Source organism: Heterodontus francisci, unplaced genomic scaffold (assembly GCF_036365525.1).
Source record: "Heterodontus francisci isolate sHetFra1 unplaced genomic scaffold, sHetFra1.hap1 HAP1_SCAFFOLD_889, whole genome shotgun sequence".
Classification (NCBI taxonomy): Eukaryota; Metazoa; Chordata; class Chondrichthyes; order Heterodontiformes; family Heterodontidae; genus Heterodontus; species Heterodontus francisci.
Genome location: NW_027141107.1, coordinates 49,648 through 76,492, shown reverse-complemented (window position 1 = coordinate 76,492; position 26,845 = coordinate 49,648). Strand labels below are relative to the sequence as shown.

General features: G+C 37.3%; 1 protein-coding gene across 1 annotated transcript in view; it reads right to left on the bottom strand.

Annotated features, from left to right (window-relative positions):
• The window catches only part of LOC137362118 (alpha-2-macroglobulin-like), a gene marked incomplete at its 3' end in the record, with an annotated part of 271,753 nt that overhangs the window by 223,856 nt on the left and 21,052 nt on the right, over nt 1-26,845 (bottom strand). The window contains exons 9-10 of the mRNA XM_068026622.1: nt 25,394-25,508; nt 24,792-24,901 (exon numbers count right to left, since the gene is read on the bottom strand). Coding sequence (XP_067882723.1) covers nt 24,792-24,901; nt 25,394-25,508 — 225 coding nt within the window. The remainder of the gene's footprint in view (nt 1-24,791; nt 24,902-25,393; nt 25,509-26,845) is intronic.

Genomic DNA, 26,845 nt, shown 5'->3' with positions numbered 1-26,845 from the left:
ATATTACACATTGTGTGTGTAGGAGAGTTTAACTCTGTATATATTACACAGTGTGAGTGTGGGAGAGTTTAACACTGTATATATTACACAGTGTGTGTGTAGGAGAGTTTAACCCTTTATATATTTCACAGTGTGAGTGTAGGAGAGTTTAACCCTCTATATATTGCGCAGTGTGTGTGTAGGAGAGTTTAACTCTGTATATATTACACAGTGTGTGTGTTGGAGAGTTTAACTCTGTATATATTACACAGTGTTTGTGCAGGAGAGTTTCACTCTGTATATATTACACAGTGTGTGTGCAGGAGAGTTTAACTCTGTATATATTACACAGTGTTTGTGCAGGAGAGTTTCACACTGTATATATTACACAGTGTGTGTGTAGGAGAGTTTAACTCTGTATATATTACACAGAGTTTGAGCAGGAGAGTTTCACTCTGTATATATTACACAGTGTGTGTGCAGGAGAGTTTATCTCTGTATATATTACACAGTGTGTGTGCAGGAGAGTTTAACTCTGCATATATTACACAGCGTGTGTGTCGGAGAGTTTATCTCTGTATATATTACACAGTGTTTGTGTAGGGGAGTTTAACCCTGTATATATTACACAGTGTGTGTGCAGGAGAGTTTATCTCTGCATATATTACACAGTGTGTGTGTAGGAGAGTTTAACTCTGTATATATTACACAGTGTGTGTGCAGGAGAGTTTAACTCTGTATATATTACACAGTGTGTGTGTAGGAGAGTTTATCTCGGTATATATTACACAGTGTGTGTGTAGGAGAGTTTAACTCTGCATATATTACACAGTGTGTGTGTAGGAGAGTTTAACTCTTTATATATTACACAGTGTGTGTGTAAGGGAGTTTAACTCTGTATATATTACACAGTGTATGTGTAGGAGAGTTTAACTCTGTATATATTACACAGTGTGTGTGTAGGAGAGTTTAACTCTGTATATATTACACAGTGTGTGTGTCGGGGAGTTTAACTCTGTATATATTACACAGTGTGTGTGTAGGAGAGTTTATCTCTGTATATATTACACAGTCTGTGTGTAGGAGAGTTTAACTCTGTATATATTACACAGTGTGTGTTTAGGGGAGTTTAACTCTGTATATATTACACAGTGTGTGTGCAGGAGAGTTTAACTCTGTATATATTACAAAAGTGTGTGTCGGAGAGTTTAACTCTATATATATTACACAGTGTGTTTGTAGGAGAGTTTAACTCTGTATATATAACACAGTGTGTGTGTAGGAGAGTTTAACTCTGTATATATTACACAGTGTGTGTTTAGGGGAGTTTAACTCTGTATATATTACGCACTGTGTGTGTAGGAGAGTTTAACTCTGTATATATTACACAGTGTGTGTGTAGGAGAGTTTAACTCTGTATATATTACACAGTGTGTGTGTAGGGGAGTTTAACTCTGTATACATTGCACAGTGTGTGTGTAGGAGAGTTTAACTCTGTATATATTACACAGTGTGTGTGTAGGAGAGTTTAACTCTGTATATATTACACAGTGTGTGTGTAGGAGAGTTTAACTCTGTATATATTACACAGTGTGTGTGTAGGAGAGTTTAACTCTGTATATATTACACAGTGTGTGTGTAGGAGAGTTTAACTCTGTATATATTACACAGTGTGTGTTTTGGGGAGTTTAACTCTGTATATATTACGCACTGTGTGTGTAGGAGAGTTTATCTCTGTATATATTACACAGTGTGTGTGTAGGAGAGTTTAACTCTGTATATATTACACAGTGTGTGTGTAGGAGAGTTTAACTCTGTATATATTACACAGTGTGTGTGTAGGAGAGTTTATCTCTGTATATATTACACAGTGTGTTTGCAGGAGAGTTGAACTCTGAATATATTACACAGTGTGTGTGTAGGAGAGTTTAACTCTTTATATATTACACAGTGTGTGTGTAGGGGAGTTTAACTCTGTATATATTACACAGTGTATGTGTAGGAGAGTTTAACTCTGTATATATTACACAGTGTGTGTGTAGGAGAGTTTCACTCTGTATATATTACACAGTGTGTGTGTCGGGGAGTTTAACTCTGTATATATTACACAGTGTGTGTGTAGGGGAGTTTATCTCTGTACATATTACACAGTGTGTGTGTAGGAGAGTTTAACTCTGTATATATTACACAGTGTGTGTTTAGGGGAGTTTAACTCTGTATATATTACGCACTGTGTGTGTAGGAGAGTTTAACTCTGTATATATTACACAGTGTGTGTGTAGGAGAGTTTAACTCTGTATATATTACACAGTGTGTGTGTAGGGGAGTTTAACTCTGTATATATTGCGCAGTGTGTGTCTGGGGAGTTTAACTCTGTATATATTACACAGTGTGTGTGTAGGAGAGTTTAACTCTGTATATAGTACACAGTGTGTGTGTAGGAGAGTTTAACTCTGTATATATTACACAGTGTGTGTGTAGGAGAGTTTAACTCTGTATATATTACACAGTGTGTGTGTAGGAGAGTTTAACTCCGTATATATTACACAGTGTGTGTTTAGGGGATTTTAACTCTGTATATATTACGCACTGTGTGTGTAGGAGAGTTTAACTCTGTATATATTACACAGTGTGTGTGTAGGAGAGTTTAACTCTGTATATATTACACAGTGTGTGTGTAGGAGAGTTTAACTCTGTATATATTACACAGTGTGTGTGTAGGAGAGTTTAACTCTCTATATATTACACAGTGTGTGTGTTGGAGAGTCCAACTCTGTATATATTACACAGTGTGTGTGTAGGGGAGTTTAACTCTGTATATATTACACAGTGTGTGTGCAGGAGAGTTTAACTCTGTATATATTACACAGTGTGTGTTTAGGGGAGTTTAACTCTGTATATATTACACAGTGTGTGTGTAGGAGAGTTTAACTCTGTATATATTACACAGTGTGTGTGTAGGAGAGTTTAACTCTGTATATATTACACAGTGTGTGTGTAGGAGAGTTTAACTCTTTATATATTACACAGTGTGTGTGTAAGGGAGTTTAACTCTGTATATATTACACAGTGTATGTGTAGGAGAGTTTAACTCTGTATATATTACACAGTGTGTGTGTAGGAGAGTTTAACTCTGTATATATTACACAGTGTGTGTGTCGGGGAGTTTAACTCTGTATATATTACACAGTGTGTGTGTAGGAGAGTTTATCTCTGTATATATTACACAGCGTGTGTGTAGGAGAGTTTAACTCTGTATATATTACACAGTGTGTGTTTAGGGGAGTTTAACTCTGTATATATTACACAGTGTGTGTGCAGGAGAGTTTAACTCTGTATATATTACGCACTTTGTGTGTCGGAGAGTTTAACTCTATATATATTACACAGTGTGTGTGTAGGAGAGTTTAACTCTGTATATATAACACAGTGTGTGTGTAGGAGAGTTTAACTCTGTATATATTACACAGTGTGTGTTTAGGGGAGTTTAACTCTGTATATATTACGCACTGTGTGTGTAGGAGAGTTTAACTCTGTATATATTACACAGTGTGTGTGTAGGAGAGTTTAACTCTGTATATATTACACAGTGTGTGTGTAGGGGAGTTTAACTCTGTATATATTGCACAGTGTGTGTGTAGGAGAGTTTAACTCTGTATATATTACACAGTGTGTGTGTAGGAGAGTTTAACTCTGTATATATTACACAGTGTGTGTGTAGGAGAGTTTAACTCTGTATATATTACACAGTGTGTGTGTAGGAGAGTTTAACTCTGTATATATTACACAGTGTGTGTTTTGGGGAGTTTAACTCTGTATATATTACGCACTGTGTGTGTAGGAGAGTTTATCTCTGTATATATTACACAGTGTGTGTGTAGGGGAGTTTAACTCTGTATATATTACACAGTGTGTGTGTAGGAGAGTTTAACTCTGTATATATTACACAGTGTGTGTGTAGGAGAGTTTATCTCTGTATATATTACACAGTGTGTTTGTAGGAGAGTTGAACTCTGAATATATTACACAGTGTGTGTGTAGGAGAGTTTAACTCTTTATATATTACACAGTGTGTGTGTAGGGGAGTTTAACTCTGTATATATTACACAGTGTATGTGTAGGAGAGTTTAACTCTGTATATATTACACAGTGTGTGTGTAGGAGAGTTTCACTCTGTATATATTACACAGTGTGTGTGTCGGGGAGTTTAACTCTGTATATATTACACAGTGTGTGTGTAGGAGAGTTTATCTCTGTACATATTACACAGTGTGTGTGTAGGAGAGTTTAACTCTGTATATATTACACAGTGTGTGTTTAGGGGAGTTTAACTCTGTATATATTACGCACTGTGTGTGTAGGAGAGTTTAACTCTGTATATATTACACAGTGTGTGTGTAGGAGAGTTTAACTCTGTATATATTACACAATGTGTGTGTAGGGGAGTTTAACTCTGTATATATTGCGCAGTGTGTGTCTGGGGAGTTTAACTCTGTATATATTACACAGTGTGTGTGTAGGAGAGTTTAACTCTGTATATAGTACACAGTGTGTGTGTAGGAGAGTTTAACTCTGTATATATTACACAGTGTGTGTGTAGGAGAGTTTAACTCTGTATATATTACACAGTGTGTGTGTAGGAGAGTTTAACTCCGTATATATTACACAGTGTGTGTTTAGGGGATTTTAACTCTGTATATATTATGCACTGTGTGTGTAGGAGAGTTTAACTCTGTATATATTACACAGTGTGTGTGTAGGAGAGTTTAACTCTGTATATATTACACAGTGTGTGTGTAGGAGAGTTTAACTCTGTATATATTACACAGTGTGTGTGTAGGAGAGTTTAACTCTCTATATATTACACAGTGTGTGTGTTGGAGAGTCCAACTCTGTATATATTACACAGTGTGTGTGTAGGGGAGTTTAACTCTGTATATATTACACAGTGTGTGTGCAGGAGAGTTTAACTCTGTATATATTACACAGTGTGTGTTTAGGGGAGTTTAACTCTGTATATATTACACAGTGTGTGTGTAGGAGAGTTTAACTCTGTATATATTACGCACTGTGTGTGTAGGAGAGTTTAACTCTGTATATATTACTCAGTGTGTGTATAGGAGAGTTTAACTCTTTATATTTTACACAGTGTGTGTGTAGGGGAGTTTAACTCTGTATATATTACACAGTGTGTGTGTAGGAGAGTTTAACTCTGTATATATTACACAGTGTGTGTGTAGGGGAGTTTAACTCTGTATATATTACACAGTGTGTGTGTAGGGGAGTTTAACTCTGTATATATTACACAGTGTGTGTGTAGGAGAGTTTAACTCTGTATATATTACACAGTGTGTGTGTAGGAGAGTTTAACTCTGTATATATTACACAGTGTGTGTGTAGGGGAGTTTAACTCTGTATATATTACACAGTGTGTGTGTAGGAGAGTTTAACTCTGTATATATTACACAGTGTGTGTGTAGTAGAGTTTAACTCTGTATATATTACACAGTGTGTGTGTAGGAGAGTTTAACTCTGTTTATATTACACAGTGTGTGTGTAGGAGAGTTTAACCCTCTTTATATTACACAGTGTGTGTGTAGGAGTGTTTAACTCTGTATATATTACACAGTGTGTGTGTAGGAGAGTTTAACTCTCTATATATTACACAGTGTGTGTGTTGGAGAGTCTAACTCTGTATATATTACACAGTGTGTGTGTAGGGGAGTTTAACTCTGTATATATTACACAGTGTGTGTGTAGGAGAGTTTAACTCTGTATATATTACACAGTGTGTGTTTAGGGGAGTTTAACTCCGTATATATTACACAGTGTGTGTGTAGGAGAGTTTAACTCTGTATATATTACACAGTGTGTGTTTAGGGGAGTTTAACTCTGTATATATTACACAGTGTGTGTGTAGGAGAGTTTAACTCTGTATATATTACACAGTGTGTGTGTCGGAGAGTTTAACTCTGTATATATTACACAGTGTGTGTGTAGGAGAGTTTAACTCTGTATATATTACACAGTGTGTGTGTCGGAGAGTTTAACTCTGTATATATTACTCAGTGTGTGTTTCGGGGAGTTTAACTCTGTATATAGTACGCACTGTTTGTGTAGGAGAGTTTAACACTGTATATATTACACAGTGTGTGTGCAGGAGAGTTTAACTCTGCATATATTGCACAGTGTGTGTGTAGGGGATTTTAACTCTGTATATATTGCACAGTGTGTGTGTAGGAGAGTTTAACTCTGTATATATTACACAGTGTGTGTGTAGGAGAGTTTATCTCTGTATATATTACACAGTGTGTGTGTAGGAGAGTTTAACTCTGTATATATTACACAGTGTGTGTTTAGGGGAGTTTAACTCTGTATATATTACACAGTGTGTGTGCAGGAGAGTTTAACTCTGTATATATTACAAAAGTGTGTGTCGGAGAGTTTAACTCTATATATATTACACAGTGTGTTTGTAGGAGAGTTTAACTCTGTATATATAACACAGTGTGTGTGTAGGAGAGTTTAACTCTGTATATATTACACAGTGTGTGTTTAGGGGAGTTTAACTCTGTATATATTACGCACTGTGTGTGTAGGAGAGTTTAACTCTGTATATATTACACAGTGTGTGTGTAGGAGAGTTTAACTCTGTATATATTACACAGTGTGTGTGTAGGGGAGTTTAACTCTGTATACATTGCACAGTGTGTGTGTAGGAGAGTTTAACTCTGTATATATTACACAGTGTGTGTGTAGGAGAGTTTAACTCTGTATATATTACACAGTGTGTGTGTAGGAGAGTTTAACTCTGTATATATTACACAGTGTGTTTGTAGGAGAGTTTAACTCTGTATATATTACACAGTGTGTGTGTAGGAGAGTTTAACTCTGTATATATTACACAGTGTGTGTTTTGGGGAGTTTAACTCTGTATATATTACGCACTGTGTGTGTAGGAGAGTTTATCTCTGTATATATTACACAGTGTGTGTGTAGGAGAGTTTAACTCTGTATATATTACACAGTGTGTGTGTAGGAGAGTTTAACTCTGTATATATTACACAGTGTGTGTGTAGGAGAGTTTATCTCTGTATATATTACACAGTGTGTTTGCAGGAGAGTTGAACTCTGAATATATTACACAGTGTGTGTGTAGGAGAGTTTAACTCTTTATATATTACACAGTGTGTGTGTAGGGGAGTTTAACTCTGTATATATTACACAGTGTATGTGTAGGAGAGTTTAACTCTGTATATATTACACAGTGTGTGTGTAGGAGAGTTTCACTCTGTATATATTACACAGTGTGTGTGTCGGGGAGTTTAACTCTGTATATATTACACAGTGTGTGTGTAGGGGAGTTTATCTCTGTACATATTACACAGTGTGTGTGTAGGAGAGTTTAACTCTGTATATATTACACAGTGTGTGTTTAGGGGAGTTTAACTCTGTATATATTACGCACTGTGTGTGTAGGAGAGTTTAACTCTGTATATATTACACAGTGTGTGTGTAGGAGAGTTTAACTCTGTATATATTACACAGTGTGTGTGTAGGGGAGTTTAACTCTGTATATATTGCGCAGTGTGTGTCTGGGGAGTTTAACTCTGTATATATTACACAGTGTGTGTGTAGGAGAGTTTAACTCTGTATATAGTACACAGTGTGTGTGTAGGAGAGTTTAACTCTGTATATATTACACAGTGTGTGTGTAGGAGAGTTTAACTCTGTATATATTACACAGTGTGTGTGTAGGAGAGTTTAACTCCGTATATATTACACAGTGTGTGTTTAGGGGATTTTAACTCTGTATATATTACGCACTGTGTGTGTAGGAGAGTTTAACTCTGTATATATTACACAGTGTGTGTGTAGGAGAGTTTAACTCTGTATATATTACACAGTGTGTGTGTAGGAGAGTTTAACTCTGTATATATTACACAGTGTGTGTGTAGGAGAGTTTAACTCTCTATATATTACACAGTGTGTGTGTTGGAGAGTCCAACTCTGTATATATTACACAGTGTGTGTGTAGGGGAGTTTAACTCTGTATATATTACACAGTGTGTGTGCAGGAGAGTTTAACTCTGTATATATTACACAGTGTGTGTTTAGGGGAGTTTAACTCTGTATATATTACACAGTGTGTGTGTAGGAGAGTTTAACTCTGTATATATTACACAGTGTGTGTGTAGGAGAGTTTAACTCTGTATATATTACACAGTGTGTGTGTAGGAGAGTTTAACTCTTTATATATTACACAGTGTGTGTGTAAGGGAGTTTAACTCTGTATATATTACACAGTGTATGTGTAGGAGAGTTTAACTCTGTATATATTACACAGTGTGTGTGTAGGAGAGTTTAACTCTGTATATATTACACAGTGTGTGTGTCGGGGAGTTTAACTCTGTATATATTACACAGTGTGTGTGTAGGAGAGTTTATCTCTGTATATATTACACAGCGTGTGTGTAGGAGAGTTTAACTCTGTATATATTACACAGTGTGTGTTTAGGGGAGTTTAACTCTGTATATATTACACAGTGTGTGTGCAGGAGAGTTTAACTCTGTATATATTACGCACTTTGTGTGTCGGAGAGTTTAACTCTATATATATTACACAGTGTGTGTGTAGGAGAGTTTAACTCTGTATATATAACACAGTGTGTGTGTAGGAGAGTTTAACTCTGTATATATTACACAGTGTGTGTTTAGGGGAGTTTAACTCTGTATATATTACGCACTGTGTGTGTAGGAGAGTTTAACTCTGTATATATTACACAGTGTGTGTGTAGGAGAGTTTAACTCTGTATATATTACACAGTGTGTGTGTAGGGGAGTTTAACTCTGTATATATTGCACAGTGTGTGTGTAGGAGAGTTTAACTCTGTATATATTACACAGTGTGTGTGTAGGAGAGTTTAACTCTGTATATATTACACAGTGTGTGTGTAGGAGAGTTTAACTCTGTATATATTACACAGTGTGTGTGTAGGAGAGTTTAACTCTGTATATATTACACAGTGTGTGTTTTGGGGAGTTTAACTCTGTATATATTACGCACTGTGTGTGTAGGAGAGTTTATCTCTGTATATATTACACAGTGTGTGTGTAGGGGAGTTTAACTCTGTATATATTACACAGTGTGTGTGTAGGAGAGTTTAACTCTGTATATATTACACAGTGTGTGTGTAGGAGAGTTTATCTCTGTATATATTACACAGTGTGTTTGTAGGAGAGTTGAACTCTGAATATATTACACAGTGTGTGTGTAGGAGAGTTTAACTCTTTATATATTACACAGTGTGTGTGTAGGGGAGTTTAACTCTGTATATATTACACAGTGTATGTGTAGGAGAGTTTAACTCTGTATATATTACACAGTGTGTGTGTAGGAGAGTTTCACTCTGTATATATTACACAGTGTGTGTGTCGGGGAGTTTAACTCTGTATATATTACACAGTGTGTGTGTAGGAGAGTTTATCTCTGTACATATTACACAGTGTGTGTGTAGGAGAGTTTAACTCTGTATATATTACACAGTGTGTGTTTAGGGGAGTTTAACTCTGTATATATTACGCACTGTGTGTGTAGGAGAGTTTAACTCTGTATATATTACACAGTGTGTGTGTAGGAGAGTTTAACTCTGTATATATTACACAATGTGTGTGTAGGGGAGTTTAACTCTGTATATATTGCGCAGTGTGTGTCTGGGGAGTTTAACTCTGTATATATTACACAGTGTGTGTGTAGGAGAGTTTAACTCTGTATATAGTACACAGTGTGTGTGTAGGAGAGTTTAACTCTGTATATATTACACAGTGTGTGTGTAGGAGAGTTTAACTCTGTATATATTACACAGTGTGTGTGTAGGAGAGTTTAACTCCGTATATATTACACAGTGTGTGTTTAGGGGATTTTAACTCTGTATATATTATGCACTGTGTGTGTAGGAGAGTTTAACTCTGTATATATTACACAGTGTGTGTGTAGGAGAGTTTAACTCTGTATATATTACACAGTGTGTGTGTAGGAGAGTTTAACTCTGTATATATTACACAGTGTGTGTGTAGGAGAGTTTAACTCTCTATATATTACACAGTGTGTGTGTTGGAGAGTCCAACTCTGTATATATTACACAGTGTGTGTGTAGGGGAGTTTAACTCTGTATATATTACACAGTGTGTGTGCAGGAGAGTTTAACTCTGTATATATTACACAGTGTGTGTTTAGGGGAGTTTAACTCTGTATATATTACACAGTGTGTGTGTAGGAGAGTTTAACTCTGTATATATTACGCACTGTGTGTGTAGGAGAGTTTAACTCTGTATATATTACTCAGTGTGTGTATAGGAGAGTTTAACTCTTTATATTTTACACAGTGTGTGTGTAGGGGAGTTTAACTCTGTATATATTACACAGTGTGTGTGTAGGAGAGTTTAACTCTGTATATATTACACAGTGTGTGTGTAGGGGAGTTTAACTCTGTATATATTACACAGTGTGTGTGTAGGGGAGTTTAACTCTGTATATATTACACAGTGTGTGTGTAGGAGAGTTTAACTCTGTATATATTACACAGTGTGTGTGTAGGAGAGTTTAACTCTGTATATATTACACAGTGTGTGTGTAGGGGAGTTTAACTCTGTATATATTACACAGTGTGTGTGTAGGAGAGTTTAACTCTGTATATATTACACAGTGTGTGTGTAGTAGAGTTTAACTCTGTATATATTACACAGTGTGTGTGTAGGAGAGTTTAACTCTGTTTATATTACACAGTGTGTGTGTAGGAGAGTTTAACCCTCTTTATATTACACAGTGTGTGTGTAGGAGTGTTTAACTCTGTATATATTACACAGTGTGTGTGTAGGAGAGTTTAACTCTCTATATATTACACAGTGTGTGTGTTGGAGAGTCTAACTCTGTATATATTACACAGTGTGTGTGTAGGGGAGTTTAACTCTGTATATATTACACAGTGTGTGTGTAGGAGAGTTTAACTCTGTATATATTACACAGTGTGTGTTTAGGGGAGTTTAACTCCGTATATATTACACAGTGTGTGTGTAGGAGAGTTTAACTCTGTATATATTACACAGTGTGTGTTTAGGGGAGTTTAACTCTGTATATATTACACAGTGTGTGTGTAGGAGAGTTTAACTCTGTATATATTACACAGTGTGTGTGTCGGAGAGTTTAACTCTGTATATATTACACAGTGTGTGTGTAGGAGAGTTTAACTCTGTATATATTACACAGTGTGTGTGTCGGAGAGTTTAACTCTGTATATATTACTCAGTGTGTGTTTCGGGGAGTTTAACTCTGTATATAGTACGCACTGTGTGTGTAGGAGAGTTTAACACTGTATATATTACACAGTGTGTGTGCAGGAGAGTTTAACTCTGCATATATTGCACAGTGTGTGTGTAGGGGATTTTAACTCTGTATATATTGCACAGTGTGTGTGTAGGAGAGTTTAACTCTGTATATATTACACAGTGTGTGTGTAGGAGAGTTTAACTCTGTATATATTACACAGTGTGTGTGTAGGAGAGTTTAACTCTGTATATATTACACCGTGTGTGTGTAGGAGAGATTAACTCTGTATATATTACACAGTGTGAGTGTAGTGGAGTTTAACCCTGTATATATTACACAGTGTGTGTGTAGGGGAGTTTAACTCTGTATATATTACACAGTGTGTGTGTAGGAGAGTTTAACTCTGTATATATTACACACTGTGCATGTAGGAGAGTTTAACCCTCTATATATTACCCAGTGTGTGTGTAGGAGAGTTTAACTCTGTATATATTACACAGTGTGTGTGTAGGAGAGTTTAACTCTGCATATATTACACAGTGTGTGTGCAGGAGAGTTTAACTCTGCATATATTGCACAGTGTGTGTGTAGGGGATTTTAACTCTGTATATATTGCACAGTGTGTGTGTAGGAGAGTTTAACTCTGTATATATTACACAGTGTGTGTGTAGGAGAGTTTAACTCTGTATATATTACACAGTGTGTGTGTAGGAGAGTTTAACTCTGTATATATTACACAGTGTGTGTGTAGGAGAGTTTAACTCTGTATATATTACACAGTGTGTGTTTTGGGGAGTTTAACTCTGTATATATTACGCACTGTGTGTGTAGGAGAGTTTATCTCTGTATATATTACACAGTGTGTGTGTAGGAGAGTTTAACTCTGTATATATTACACAGTGTGTGTGTAGGAGAGTTTAACTCTGTATATATTACACAGTGTGTGTGTAGGAGAGTTTATCTCTGTATATATTACACAGTGTGTGTGTAGGAGAGTTTAACTCTGTATATATTACACAGTGTGTGTAGGAGAGTTTAACTCTGTATATATTACACAGTGTGTGTGTAGGAGAGTTTAACTCTGCATATATTACAGAGTGTGTGTGTAGGGGAGTTTAACTCTGTATATATTACACAGTGTGTGTGCAGGAGAGTTTACCTCTGTAGATATTGCACAGTGTGTGTGCAGGAGAGTTTAACTCTACATATATTACACAGTGTGTGTGTAGGAGAATTTATCTCTGTATATATTACACAGTGTGTGTGTAGGGGAGTTTAACTCTGTATATATTACACAGTGTGTGTGTAGGAGAGTTTAACTCTGTATGTATTACACAGTGTGTGTTTAGGAGAGTTTAACCCTGTAAATATTACACAGTGTGTGTGTAGGAGAGTTTAACTCTGTATATATTACACAGTGTGTGTGCAGAGGAGTTTAACTCTGTATATATTACACAGTGTGTGTGTAGGAGAGTTTAACTCTGTATATATTACACAGTGTGTGTGTAGAGGAGTTTAACTATGTATATATTACACAGTGTGTGTGTAGGAGTGTTTAACTCTGTATATATTACACAGTGTGTGTGTAGAGGAGTTTAACTCTGTATATATTACACAGTGTGTGTGCAGGAGAGTTTAACCCTGTATTTATTACACAGTGTGTGTGTAGGAGAGTTTAACTCTGTATATATTACACAGTGTGTGTGTAGGGGAGTTTAACTATGTATATACTACACAGTGTGTGTGTAGGAGAGTTTAACTCTGTATATATTACACAGTGTGTGTGTAGGAGAGTTTAACTCTGTATATATTACACAGTGTGTGTGTAGGAGAGTTTAACTCTGTATATATTACACAGTGTGTGTGTAGCGGAGTTTAACTATGTATAAATTACACAGTGTGTGTGCAGGAGAGTTTAACCCTGTATATATTACACAGTGTGTGTGTAGGAGATTTTAACTCTGTATATATTACACAGTGTGTGTGTAGCGGAGTTTAACTATGTATATATTACACAGTGTGTGTGTAGAGGAGTTTAACTCTGTATATATTACACAGTGTGTGTGTAGGAGAGTTTAACCCTGTATTTATTACACGGTGTGTGTGTAGGAGAGTTTAACTCTGTATATATTACACAGTGTGTGTGTAGGAGAGTTTAACTCTGTATATATTACACAGTGTGTATGTTGGAGAGTTTAACTCTGTATATATTACACAGTGTGTGTGTAGGAGAGTTTAACTCTGTATATATTACACAGTGTGAGTGTGGGAGAGTTTAACACTGTATATATTACACAGTGTGTGTGTAGGAGAGTTCAACCCTTTATATATTTCACAGTGTGAGTGTAGGAGAGTTTAACCCTCTATATATTGCGCAGTGTGTGTGTAGGAGAGTTTAACCCTCTATATATTACACAGTGTGTGTGTAGGGGAGTTTAACTCTGTATATATTGCACAGTGTGTGTGTAGGAGAGTTTAACTCTGTATATATTACACAGTGTGTGTGTAGGAGAGTTTAACTCTGTATATATTACACAGTGTGTGTGTAGGAGAGTTTAACTCTGTATATATTACACAGTGTGTGTGTAGGAGAGTTTAACTCTGTATATATTACACAGTGTGTGTGTAGGAGAGTTTAACTCTGTATATATTACACAGTGTGTGTTTTGGGGAGTTTAACTCTGTATATATTACGCACTGTGTGTGTAGGAGAGTTTATCTCTGTATATATTACACAGTGTGTGTGTAGGAGAGTTTAACTCTGTATATATTACACAGTGTGTGAGTAGGAGAGTTTAACTCTGTATATATTACACAGTGTGTGTGTAGGAGAGTTTATCTCTGTATATATTACACAGTGTGTTTGTAGGAGAGTTGAACTCTGAATATATTACACAGTGTGTGTGTAGGAGAGTTTAAATCTTTATATATTACACAGTGTGTGTGTAGGGGAGTTTAACTCTGTATATATTACACAGTGTATGTGTAGGAGAGTTTAACTCTGTATATATTACACAGTGTATGTTTCGGAGAGTTTAACTCTGTATATATTACACAGTGTGTGTGTAGGAGAGTTTAACTCTGTATATATTACACAGTGTGTGTGTCGGGGAGTTTAACTCTGTATATATTACACAGTGTGTGTGTAGGAGAGTTTATCTCTGTATATATTACACAGTCTGTGTGTAGGAGAGTTTAACTCTGTATATATTACACAGTGTGTGTTTAGGGGAGTTTAACTCTGTATATATTACACAGTGTGTGTGCAGGAGAGTTTAACTCTGTATATATTACGCACTGTGTGTGTCGGAGAGTTTAACTCTATATATATTACACAGTGTGTGTGTAGGAGAGTTTAACTCTGTATATATAACACAGTGTGTGTGTACGAGAGTTTAACTCTGTATATATTACACAGTGTGTGTTTAGGGGAGTTTAACTCTGTATATATTACGCACTGTGTGTGTAGGAGAGTTTAACTCTGTATATATTACACAGTGTGTGTGTAGGAGAGTTTAACTCTGTATATATTACACAGTGTGTGTGTAGGGGAGTTTAACTCTGTATATATTGCACAGTGTGTGTGTAGGAGAGTTTAACTCTGTATATATTACACAGTGTGTGTGTAGGAGAGTTTAACTCTGTATATATTACACAGTGTGTGTGTAGGAGAGTTTAACTCTGTATATATTACACAGTGTGTGTGTAGGAGAGTTTAACTCTGTATATATTACACAGTGTGTGTGTAGGAGAGTTTAACTCTGTATATATTACACAGTGTGTGTTTTGGGGAGTTTAACTCTGTATATATTACGCACTGTGTGTGTAGGAGAGTTTATCTCTGTATATATTACACAGTGTGTGTGTAGGAGAGTTTAACTCTGTATATATTACACAGTGTGTGTGTAGGAGAGTTTAACTCTGTATATATTACACAGTGTGTGTGTAGGAGAGTTTATCTCTGTATATATTACACAGTGTGTTTGTAGGAGAGTTGAACTCTGAATATATTACACAGTGTGTGTGTAGGAGAGTTTAACTCTTTATATATTACACAGTGTGTGTGTAGGGGAGTTTAACTCTGTATATATTACACAGTGTATGTGTAGGAGAGTTTAACTCTGTATATATTACACAGTGTGTGTGTAGGAGAGTTTCACTCTGTATATATTACACAGTGTGTGTGTCGGGGAGTTTAACTCTGTATATATTACACAGTGTGTGTGTAGGAGAGTTTATCTCTGTACATATTACACAGTGTGTGTGTAGGAGAGTTTAACTCTGTATATATTACACAGTGTGTGTTTAGGGGAGTTTAACTCTGTATATATTACGCACTGTGTGTGTAGGAGAGTTTAACTCTGTATATATTACACAGTGTGTGTGTAGGAGAGTTTAACTCTGTATATATTACACAGTGTGTGTGTAGGGGAGTTTAACTCTGTATATATTGCGCAGTGTGTGTCTGGGGAGTTTAACTCTGTATATATTACACAGTGTGTGTGTAGGAGAGTTTAACTCTGTATATAGTACACAGTGTGTGTGTAGGAGAGTTTAACTCTGTATATATTACACAGTGTGTGTGTAGGAGAGTTTAACTCTGTATATATTACACAGTGTGTGTGTAGGAGAGTTTAACTCCGTATATATTACACAGTGTGTGTTTAGGGGATTTTAACTCTGTATATATTATGCACTGTGTGTGTAGGAGAGTTTAACTCTGTATATATTACACAGTGTGTGTGTAGGAGAGTTTAACTCTGTATATATTACACAGTGTGTGTGTAGGAGAGTTTAACTCTGTATATATTACACAGTGTGTGTGTAGGAGAGTTTAACTCTCTATATATTACACAGTGTGTGTGTTGGAGAGTCCAACTCTGTATATATTACACAGTGTGTGTGTAGGGGAGTTTAACTCTGTATATATTACACAGTGTGTGTGCAGGAGAGTTTAACTCTGTATATATTACACAGTGTGTGTTTAGGGGAGTTTAACTCTGTATATATTACACAGTGTGTGTGTAGGAGAGTTTAACTCTGTATATATTACGCACTGTGTGTGTAGGAGAGTTTAACTCTGTATATATTACTCAGTGTGTGTGTAGGAGAGTTTAACTCTTTATATTTTACACAGTGTGTGTGTAGGGGAGTTTAACTCTGTATATATTACACAGTGTGTGTGTAGGAGAGTTTAACTCTGTATATATTACACAGTGTGTGTGTAGGGGAGTTTAACTCTGTATATATTACACAGTGTGTGTGTAGGGGAGTTTAACTCTGTATATATTACACAGTGTGTGTGTAGGAGAGTTTAACTCTGTATATATTACACAGTGTGTGTGTAGGGGAGTTTAACTCTGTATATATTACACAGTGTGTGTGTAGGAGAGTTTAACTCTGTATATATTACACAGTGTGTGTGTAGTAGAGTTTAACTCTGTATATATTACACAGTGTGTGTGTAGGAGAGTTTAACTCTGTTTATATTACACAGTGTGTGTGTAGGAGAGTTTAACCCTCTTTATATTACACAGTGTGTGTGTAGGAGTGTTTAACTCTGTATATATTACACAGTGTGTGTGTAGGAGAGTTTAACTCTCTATATATTACACAGTGTGTGTGTTGGAGAGTCTAACTCTGTATATATTACACAGTGTGTGTGTAGGGGAGTTTAACTCTGTATATATTACACAGTGTGTGTGTAGGAGAGTTTAACTCTGTATATATTACACAGTGTGTGTTTAGGGGAGTTTAACTCTGTATATATTACACAGTGTGTGTGTAGGAGAGTTTAACTCTGTATATATTACACAGTGTGTGTTTAGGGGAGTTTAACTCTGTATATATTACACAGTGTGTGTGTAGGAGAGTTTAACTCTGTATATATTACACAGTGTGTGTGTCGGAGAGTTTAACTCTGTATATATTACACAGTGTGTGTGTAGGAGAGTTTAACTCTGTATATATTACACAGTGTGTGTGTCGGAGAGTTTAACTCTGTATATATTACACAGTGTGTGTTTCGGGGAGTTTAACTCTGTATATAGTACGCACAGTGTGTGTAGGAGAGTTTAACACTGTATATATTACACAGTGTGTGTGCAGGAGAGTTTAACTCTGCATATATTGCACAGTGTGTGTGTAGGGGATTTTAACTCTGTATATATTGCACAGTGTGTGTGTAGGAGAGTTTAACTCTGTATATATTACACAGTGTGTGTGTAGGAGAGTTTAACTCTGTATATATTACACAGTGTGTGTGTAGGAGAGTTTAACTCTGTATATATTACACAGTGTGTGTGTAGGAGAGTTTAACTCTGTATATATTACACAGTGTGAGTGTAGTGGAGTTTAACCCTGTATATATTACACAGTGTGTGTGTAGGGGAGTTTAACTCTGTATATATTACACAGTGTGTGTGTAGGAGAGTTTAACTCTGTATATATTACACACTGTGCATGTAGGAGAGTTTAACCCTCTATATATTACCCAGTGTGTGTGTAGGAGAGTTTAACTCTGTATATATTACACAGTGTGTGTGTAGGAGAGTTTAACTCTGCATATATTACACAGTGTGTGTGCAGGAGAGTTTAACTCTGCATATATTGCACAGTGTGTGTGTAGGGGATTTTAACTCTGTATATATTGCACAGTGTGTGTGTAGGAGAGTTTAACTCTGTATATATTACACAGTGTGTGTGTAGGAGAGTTTAACTCTGTATATATTACACAGTGTGTGTGTAGGAGAGTTTAACTCTGTATATATTACACAGTGTGTGTGTAGGAGAGTTTAACTCTGTATATATTACACAGTGTGAGTGTAGTGGAGTTTAACCCTGTATATATTACACAGTGTGTGTGTAGGGGAGTTTAACTCTGTATATATTACACAGTGTGTGTGTAGGAGAGTTTAACTCTGTATATATTACACACTGTGCATGTAGGAGAGTTTAATCCTCTATATATTACACAGTGTGTGTGTAGGAGAGTTTAACTCTGTATATATTACACAGTGTGTGTGTAGGAGAGTTTAACTCTGCATATATTACACAGTGTGTGTGTAGGAGAGTTTAACTCTGTATATATTACACAGTGTGTGTAGGAGAGTTTAACTCTGTATATATTACACAGTGTGTGTGTAGGAGAGTTTAACTCTGCATATATTACAGAGTGTGTGTGTAGGGGAGTTTAACTCTGTATATATTACAAAGTGTGTGTGCAGGAGAGTTTACCTCTGTAGATATTGCACAGTGTGTGTGCAGGAGAGTTTAACTCTGCATATATTACACAGTGTGTGTGTAGGAGAATTTATCTCTGTATATATTACACAGTGTGTGTGTAGGAGAGTTTAACTCTGTATATATTACACAGTGTGTGTGTAGGAGAGTTTAACTCTGTATATATTACACAGTGTGAGTGTAGTGGAGTTTAACCCTGTATATATTACACAGTGTGTGTGTAGGGGAGTTTAACTCTGTATATATTACACAGTGTGTGTGTAGGAGAGTTTAACTCTGTATATATTACACACTGTGCATGTAGGAGAGTTTAATCCTCTATATATTACACAGTGTGTGTGTAGGAGAGTTTAACTCTGTATATATTACACAGTGTGTGTGTAGGAGAGTTTAACTCTGCATATATTACACAGTGTGTGTGTAGGAGAGTTTAACTCTGTATATATTACACAGTGTGTGTAGGAGAGTTTAACTCTGTATATATTACACAGTGTGTGTGTAGGAGAGTTTAACTCTGCATATATTACAGAGTGTGTGTGTAGGGGAGTTTAACTCTGTATATATTACAAAGTGTGTGTGCAGGAGAGTTTACCTCTGTAGATATTGCACAGTGTGTGTGCAGGAGAGTTTAACTCTGCATATATTACACAGTGTGTGTGTAGGGGAGTTTAACTCTGTATATATTACACAGTGTGTGTGTAGGAGAGTTTAACTCTGTATGTATTACACAGTGTGTGTTTAGGAGAGTTTAACCCTGTAAATATTACACAGTGTGTGTGTAGGAGAGTTTAACTCTGTATATATTACACAGTGTGTGTGCAGAGGAGTTTAACTCTGTATATATTACACAGTGTGTGTGTAGGAGAGTTTAACTCTGTATATATTACACAGTGTGTGTGTAGAGGAGTTTAACTATGTATATATTACACAGTGTGTGTGTAGGAGTGTTTAACTCTGTATATATTACACAGTGGGTGTGTAGGAGAGTTTAACTCTGTATATATTACACAGTGTGTGTGTAGGGGAGTTTAACTATGTATATACTACACAGTGTGTGTGTAGGAGAGTTTAACTCTGTATATATTACACAGTGTGTGTGTAGGAGAGTTTAACTCTGTATATATTACACAGTGTGTGTGTAGGAGAGTTTAACTCTGTATATATTACACAGTGTGTGTGTAGCGGAGTTTAACTATGTATACATTACACAGTGTGTGTGCAGGAGAGTTTAACCCTGTATATATTACACAGTGTGTGTGTAGGAGATTTTAACTCTGTATATATTACACAGTGTGTGTGTAGCGGAGTTTAACTATGTATATATTACACAGTGTGTGTGTAGAGGAGTTTAACTCTGTATATATTACACAGTGTGTGTGTAGGAGAGTTTAACCCTGTATTTATTACACGGTGTGTGTGTAGGAGAGTTTAACTCTGTATATATTACACAGTGTGTGTGTAGGAGAGTTTAACTCTGTATATATTACACAGTGTGTATGTTGGAGAGTTTAACTCTGTATATATTACACAGTGTGTGTGTAGGAGAGTTTAACTCTGTATATATTACACAGTGTGAGTGTGGGAGAGTTTAACACTGTATATATTACACAGTGTATGTGTAGGAGAGTTCAACCCTTTATATATTTCACAGTGTGAGTGTAGGAGAGTTTAACCCTCTATATATTGCGCAGTGTGTGTGTAGGAGAGTTTAACTCTGTATATATTACACAGTGTGTGTGTTGGAGAGTTTAACTCTGTATATATTACACAGTCTTTGTGCAGGAGAGTTTCACTCTGTATATATTACACAGTGTGTGTGCAGGAGAGTTTAACTCTGTATATATTACACAGTGTTTGTGCAGGAGAGTTTCACACTGTATATATTACACAGTGTGTGTGTAGGAGAGTTTAACTCTGTATATATTACACAGAGTTTGAGCAGGAGAGTTTCACTCTCTATATATTACACAGTGTGTGTGCAGGAGAGTTTAACTCTGTATATATTACACAGTGTGTGTGCAGGAGAGTTTAACTCTGCATATATTACACAGTGTGTGTGTAGGAGAGTTTATCTCTGTATATATTACACAGTGTGTGTGTAGGGGAGTTTAACCCTGTATATATTACACAGTGTGTGTGCAGGAGAGTTTATCTCTGCATATATTACACAGTGTGTGTGTAGGAGAGTTTAACTCTGTATATATTACACAGTGTGTGTGCAGGAGAGTTTAACTCTGTATATATTACACAGTGTGTGTGTAGGAGAGTTTATCTCTGTATATATTACACAGTGTGTGTGTAGGAGAGTTTAACTCTGTATATATTACACAGTGTGTGTGTAGGAGAGTTTAACTCTTTATATATTACACAGTGTGTGTGTAAGGGAGTTTAACTCTGTATATATTAAACAGTGTATGTGTAGGAGAGTTTAACTCTGTATATATTACACAGTGTGTGTGTAGGAGAGTTTAACTCTGTATATATTACACAGTGTGTGTGTCGGGGAGTTTAACTCTGTATATATTACACAGTGTGTGTGTAGGAGAGTTTATCTCTGTATATATTACACAGTGTGTGTGTAGGAGAGTTTAACTCTGTATATATTACACAGTGTGTGTTTAGGGGAGTTTAACTCTGTATATATTACACAGTGTGTGTGCAGGAGAGTTTAACTCTGTATATATTACACAGTGTGTGTTGGAGAGTTTAACTCTATATATATTACACAGTGTGTTTGTAGGAGAGTTTAACTCTGTATATATAACACAGTGTGTGTGTAGGAGAGTTTAACTCTGTATATATTACACAGTGTGTGTTTAGGGGAGTTTAACTCTGTATATATTACGCACTGTGTGTGTAGGAGAGTTTAACTCTGTATATATTACACAGTGTGTGTGTAGGAGAGTTTAACTCTGTATATATTACACAGTGTGTGTGTAGGGGAGTTTAACTCTGTATATATTGCACAGTGTGTGTGTAGGAGAGTTTAACTCTGTATATATTACACAGTGTGTGTGTAGGAGAGTTTAACTCTGTATATATTACACAGTGTGTGTGTCGGAGAGTTTAACTCTGTATATATTACACAGTGTGTGTGTAGGAGAGTTTATCTCTGAAGATATTACACAGTGTGTGTGTAGGAGAGTTGAACTCTGAATATATTACACAGTGTGTGTGTAGGAGAGTTTAACTCTTTATATATTACACAGTGTGTGTGTAGGGGTGTTTAACTCTGTATATATTACACAGTGTGTGTGTAGGAGAGTTTAACTCTGTATATATTACACAGTGTGTGTGTAGGAGAGTTTAACTCTGTATATATTACACAGTGTGTGTGTCGGGGAGTTTTACTCTGTATATATTACACAGTGTGTGTGTAGGAGAGTTTATCTCTGTACATATTACACAGTGTGTGTGTAGGAGAGTTTAACTCTGTATATATTACACAGTGTGTGTTTAGGTGAGTTTAACTCTGTATATATTACACAGTGTGTGTGTAGGAGAGTTTAACTCTGTATATATTACACAGTGTGTGTGTAGGAGAGTTTAACTCTGTATATATTACACAGTGTGTGTGTAGGAGAGTTTAACTCTGTATATATTACACAGTGTGTGTTTAGGGGTGTTTAACTCTGTATATATTACGCACTGTGTGTGTAGGAGAGTTTAACTCTGTATATATTACACAGTGTGTGTGTAGGAGAGTTTAACTCTGTATATATTACACAGTGTGTGTGTAGGGGAGTTTAACTCTGTATATATTGCGCAGTGTGTGTCTGGGGAGTTTAACTCTGTATATATTACACAGTGTGTGTGTAGGAGAGTTTAACTCTGTATATATTACACAGTGTGTGTGTAGGAGAGTTTAACTCTGTATATATTACACAGTGTGTGTGTAGGAGAGTTTAACTCCGTATATATTACACAGTGTGTGTTTAGGGGAGTTTAACTCTGTATATATTACGCACTGTGTGTGTAGGAGAGTTTAACTCTGTATATATTACACAGTGTGTGTGTAGGAGAGTTTAACTCTGTATATATTACACAGTGTGTGTGTAGGAGAGTTTAACTCTCTATATATTACACAGTGTGTGTGTAGGAGAGTTTAACTCTCTATATATTACACAGTGTGTGTGTTGGAGAGTCCAACTCTGTATATATTACACAGTGTGTGTGTAGGGGAGTTTAACTCCGTATATATTACACAGTGAGTGTGCAGGAGAGTTTAACTCTGTATATATTACACAGTGTGTGTTTAGGGCAGTTTAACTCTGTATATATTACACAGTGTGTGTGTAGGAGAGTTTAACTCTGTATATATTACGCACTGTGTGTGTAGGAGAGTTTAACTCTGTATATATTACTCAGTGTGTGTGTAGGAGAGTTTAACTCTTTATATATTACACAGTGTGTGTGTAGGGGAGTTTAACTCTGTATATATTACACAGTGTGTGTGTAGGAGAGTTTAACTCTGTATATATTACACAGTGTGTGTGTAGGGGAGTTTAACTCTGTATATATTACACAGTGTGTGTGTAGGGGAGTTTAACTCTGTATATATTACACAGTGTGTGTGTAGGAGAGTTTAACTCTGTATATATTACACAGTGTGTGTGTAGGAGAGTTTAACTCTGTATATATTACACAATGTGTGTGTAGGAGAGTTTAACTCTGTTTATATTACACAGTGTATGTGTAGGAGAGATTAACCCTCTTTATATTACACAGTGTGTGTGTAGGAGTGTTTAACTCTGTATATATTACACAGTGTGTGTGTAGGAGAGTTTAACTCTCTATATATTACACAGTGTGTGTGTTGGAGAGTCTAACTCTGTATATCTTACACAGTGTGTGTGTAGGGGAGTTTAACTCTGTATATATTACACAGTGTGTGTGTAGGAGAGTTTAACTCTGTATATATTACACAGTGTGTGTTTAGGGGAGTTTAACTCTGTATATATTACACAGTGTGTATGTAGGAGAGTTTAACTCTGTATATATTACGCACTGTGTGTGTAGGAGAGTTTAACTCTGTATATATTACACAGTGTGTGTGTAGGAGAGTTTAACTCTGTATATATTACACAGTGTGTGTAGGAGAGTTTAACTCTGTATATATTACACAGTGTGTGTGTAGGAGAGTTTAACCCTGTATATATTACACAGTGTGTGTGTAGGAGAGTTTAACTCTGTATATATTACACAGTGTGTGTGTAGGAGAGTTTAACTCTGTATATATTACACAGTGTGTGTAGGAGAGTTTAACTCTGTATATATTACACAGTGTGTGTGTAGGAGAGTTTAACTCTGTATACATTACACAGTGTGTGTGTAGGAGAGTTTAACTCTGTATATATTACACAGTGTGTGTGTAGGGGAGTTTAACTCTGTATATATTACACAGTGTGTGTGTAGGAGAGTTTAACTCTGTATATATTACACAGTGTGTGTGTAGTAGAGTTTAACTCTGTATATATTACACAGTGTGTATGTAGGAGAGTTTGACTCTGTATATATTACACAGTGTGTCTGTTGGAGAGTTTAACTCTGTATATATTACACAGCGTGTGTGTAGTAGAGTTTAACTCCGTATATATTACACAGTGTGTATGTAGGAGAGTTTGACTCTGTATATATTACACAGTTTGTCTGTTGGAGAGTTTAACTCTGTATATATTACACAGTGTGTGTGTAGGAGAGTTTAACTCTGTATATATTACACAGTGTGTGTGTAGTAGAGTTTAACTCCGTATATATTACACAGTGTGTGTGTAGTAGAGTTTAACTCTGTATATATTACACAGTGTGTATGTAGGAGAGTTTAACTCTGTATATATTACACAGTGTGTGTGTAGGAGAGTTTGACTCTGTATATATTACACAGTGTGTCTGTTGGAGAGTTTAACTCTGTATATATTACACAGCGTGTGTGTAGTAGAGTTTAACTCCGTATATATTACACAGTGTGTATGTAGGAGAGTTTGACTCTGTATATATTACACAGTGTGTGTGTAGGAGAGTTTGACTCTGTATATATTACACAGTGTGTCTGTTGGAGAGTTTAACTCTGTATATATTACACAGTGTGTGTAGGAGAGTTTAACTCTGTATATATTACACAGTGTGTCTGTTGGAGAGTTTGACTCTGTATATATTACACAGTGTGTGTGTAGGAGAGTTTAACCCTGTATATATTACACATTGTATGTGTTGGTGATTGTAGCTGTTTGTATGATTATCGTACCTTTCCCATGTATGGAAGTCCTGTCTTGAAATAATCTTCCACTTTGTGAAATGTGATCTGTGTGATTTCTGTGTTCACCTCAGTCGTGGCCAATTTTGATATCACAAGACCTGAGAGTGATGGAGAACCTTTTTAAATAGGACATTATGGTGGCAGAGAGAGAGAGACCACAGACACAGAGAGGGAGAGAGAGACACACAGACACACACAGAGACTCATCGAGTGACAGAGAGAGAGAGACCTTGGCACAGAGATGAAGAGACACAGAGAGAAGGGAAGACACTAGGGGAGACAGAGACACTGACACAGAGAGAGAGAGACACACACATACAGAGACTCACAGAGAGACAGAGAGAGAGAGAGAGACAGAGATACACAGAGTGACAGAGACACAGACAGAGAGAGAAAGAGAGACACAAACATACTGAGAATCACAGAGAGAGAGAGAGACTGAGATACACAGAGTGACAGAGACACAGAGAGAGAGAGAGAGAGGGAGCGAGAGTGAGATAAGATGAGATACAGAGAGAGAGATAGACTGAATGAGTGACAGAGAGTTTGAAGGAGAGGGCAGAGGAGAGAATCGTGTCCCTCACACCCACCTGTTCCCTCCTCCTCGAGTACAAAGTGAGCGTGAAGGCCAATGTTGTAATTTGATGATCTCAAACGGAATATTGCAGTGGAAATATCTTTAATGAGGCAGCCATCAGAGTCCGTCTGATATAGAGGATTGGGACAATGTTATTCAGCAATATTATATCCCTCATACCCACCTCTCCATGTCCCTCACAACCACCACCCCATATCCCTCACACCCACCTCTCCATGTCCCTCACAACCACCACCCCATATCCCTCCCACCCACCTCTCCATGTCCCTCACAACCAACACCCCATATCCCTCACACCCACCTCTCCATATCCCTCACACCCACCTCGCCATATCCCTCACACCCAACAACCCATATCCCTCACACCCACCTCTCCATGTCCCTCACAACCAACACCCCATATCCCTCACACCCACCTCTCCATATCCCTCACACCCAACAACCCATATCCCTCACACCCACCTCTCCATATCCCTCACACCCAACACCCCATATCCCTCAATCCCAACACCCCATATCCCTCACACCCACCTCTCCATGTCCCTCACAACCAACACCCCATATCCCTCACGCCCACCTCTCCATGTCCCTCACAACCAACACCCATATCCCTCATACCCACCTCTCCATGTACCTCACAACCACCACCCCATATCCCTCACTCCCACCTCTCCATGTCCCTCACAACCAACACCCCATATCCCTCACAACCAACACCCCATATCCCTCACACCCACCTCGCCATGTCCCTCACAACCAACACCCCATATCACTCACACCCAACACCCCATATCCCTCACACCCACCTCTCCATGTCCCTCACAACCACCACCCCATATCCCTCACACCCACCTCGCCATGTCCTTCACACCCACTACCCATATCCCTCAATCCCACCTCTCCATGTCCCTCACAACCAACACCCCATATCCCTCACACCCACCTCTCCATGTCCCTCACAACCAACACCCCATATCCCTCACACCCACCTCTCCATGTCCTTCACACCCACTACCCATATCCCTCAATCCCACCTCTCCATGTCCCTCACAACCAACACCCCATATCCCTCACACCCACCTCTCCATGTCCCTCACAACCAACACCCCATATCCCTCACACCCACCTCTCCATGTCCCTCACAACCAACACCCCATATCCCTCACACCCACTACCCATATCCCTCAATCCCACCTCTCCATGTCCCTCACAACCAACACCCCATATCCCTCACACCCACCTCTCCATGTCCCTCACAACCAACACCCCATATCTCTCACACCCACCTCGCCATATCTCTCTATCCCAACATCCCATATCCCTCACACCCAACACCCCATATCCCTCACACCCAACACCCCATATCCCTCACACCCACCTCTCCATATTCCTCACAACCAACACCCCATATCCCTCACACCCACCTCGCCATGTCCCTCACAAC